The sequence below is a fragment of the Austrofundulus limnaeus genome, unplaced genomic scaffold, assembly GCF_001266775.1.
Source record: "Austrofundulus limnaeus strain Quisiro unplaced genomic scaffold, Austrofundulus_limnaeus-1.0 Scaffold59, whole genome shotgun sequence".
In the NCBI taxonomy this organism is placed as follows: domain Eukaryota; kingdom Metazoa; phylum Chordata; class Actinopteri; order Cyprinodontiformes; family Rivulidae; genus Austrofundulus; species Austrofundulus limnaeus.
The window spans coordinates 1,439,023-1,441,175 of NW_013952461.1; the positions used below are offsets into that span (position 1 = coordinate 1,439,023).

Sequence of the window (2,153 nt, forward strand, 5' to 3'; positions counted from 1 at the left end):
CGGTTCGGTTTAGGACCAAGGTGTGAAATGAGTTTAGGTTAGTTTTAGAGTCAGGTAAGGTACCTGTGAGGTTAATTTTAGGGTGAATGTTCAGGGTTAGGATATAAAATTTCCAAAAAAAAGAAAAAAAAAAAGAATTGAAGTCAATGGAAAGTCCCCACAAGGATAGAGAAACATGGTAGGTGTCTGTGTGGGTGTGTGTATCTGTTTTTGTTATCGTTTCAGGACCGTTTCTGGTATCCTCACCTACCTTGTTAGGACCAGTGGCCCTAATGGGGACCAAAGACCGCTCCTAATAAAGTGGAACACCATTTGTGGGTCAGGGGTTCATTTAGGACTAAGGTGTGAAATGAGTTTAGGTTAGTTTCAGGGTCAGGTAGGTACATGTGAGGTTAGGCTGCAGAAATTACTGAAAATGAATGAAAGTCAATGAACGGTACTAATAAGGATAGAAATACACACTGCTATGTGTGTGTGTTGATCGTGGATGCACACAAACCTTTCCAGAACATGTTTCTGGTCCAGAGCCCCAGCTGTGTTGATACCAGCTGACTGTGTGAGCCCCTCCCCATCTGGATGGTTTTGGACAGCAGCAGAAGACACAGCAGGCTGGCTCAGCTGCATGACAATATATTATTTAAGAAGACGCATTCACAGCTGTGCTTTCACTCCTTTTTACACCCACAGGCTGCTTTAAATCACGATGCAGAGGTGTATTTGACTGCACCTTTGTTGGGGGTGTGGCTCCAGTGGTACAGAGTGGGGGACCCTCCTTAGCAGCCTGACTTAAACAGCTGGAACTCACTGATGTTGGGAAGAAACACAAAGTAACTCAGAAATAAAGAAATTGTATTTTCTGTGAAGATGCAGGGTGATGCTGTGCTGATTGGCTTTTCTAGAAAAGCTGAAACTCTTGTTAAAACAAAAAGAAGCAGAAAAGGAGTTTCCAGCTGAAAGAAGCTAATTTGTTACTGTTCTCAGGGACGCAGCGCCCTCTGTTGGCTTGGGTCTTCTCCAGATCAGACAGCATGGATTCATAGGAACTCCTCAGGGCAGCAATATCCTCCTGCAGCTTCGCTCTGGACTCCTGCTCTGCGTTGTACTCAGCCTGCAGCTTTGCCAGTTTCTCTTCATACTCCTGTAGAGAGAATGGACTAGAAATCACCTGGTTCTCACATGATGCTCACATAGATGTGAAGTGATTTATGGGTGTGAAAGCAGTTTCAGTTTGCCTCTTTAATCTGTTCTTTCTTCGTTTCCATAGAGCTGGGTTTTATCCAAAGATCATCTGAGGACTGACCAGCCAGCAGAGCTGCACGATATTCGAAACAGAGAAAACACTCAGCAAAAGCAAATTAAATTTCTTTAAGTATCTGCGCCTGGACCAGGTTGCGTTATCGAATTCATCGTTTACATGAGAGGTCAATGGTGCCCAGCTGCCCAGAGACGAGTGCCCTCAGCTTCTTGATCTCTTCCCGATACTCTCGGAGCAGAGCATCCTTGGGGTCCTCGTTGATTCGGGGCCTGTTCTGGATGCTCTTGGCCCGGTTCGCGTACCGCAGCGTGCTGAGGCTTTCCTCGTAGTTGTTATCTGCCGGTGAGAGGCAGGCGATCATCAAGGTGCGGGTGTTTCCTCCCAGAGAGTCCTGCAGCAGCCGGGTCAGCTTCGAGTCCCGGTAGGGGATGTATTTGGAGCGGCCGTCCACCAGGGCGGAGATGACGTTGCCCAGAGCCGAGAGGGAGAGATTGATCTTCGTGGCCTCGCGGAGTCGCTCCCCGGTAGCGCCGGTTTTGGACTGACGCTCACTTCCCGCAAGGTCCACGAGGTTTAGTTTTCCTGCTCGCAGATGGTCCTGGCCAGCTGGATCTGTACGTTTGTTAACAAATGAAACAAAGAGAAAAGAAATATTTCAAGCCCATTCTGAAATACAACACATTTTACTTAAAGGGATCCATGATTAATTGTAACATTGGACTTTATTTGATAAACCTTACCTTCTCCTCTCTGTCAGCGCTCTCTGGTTTCATTTAAAAGAGTCGATCATCAGATATTGTCCAAGATTAACCTTCAGGGTGGAAACAGCTCGCTCCCACCGATGACCTATCCATGTCATCATTTACCCAGAATGCTTTGAGTGTGAATAAAATGTCTC

General features: G+C 46.5%; 1 protein-coding gene across 1 annotated transcript in view; it reads right to left on the bottom strand.

Annotated features, from left to right (window-relative positions):
• Positions 1-2,153, bottom strand: part of kif17 (kinesin family member 17) — a gene marked incomplete in the record, with an annotated part of 16,871 nt that overhangs the window by 12,844 nt on the left and 1,874 nt on the right. Inside the window, 5 exon segments of the mRNA XM_014009583.1 lie at positions 500-618; positions 728-804; positions 973-1,138; positions 1,233-1,312; positions 1,415-1,867. Of these exon segments, the coding sequence (XP_013865037.1) occupies positions 500-618; positions 728-804; positions 973-1,138; positions 1,233-1,312; positions 1,415-1,867 (895 nt within the window).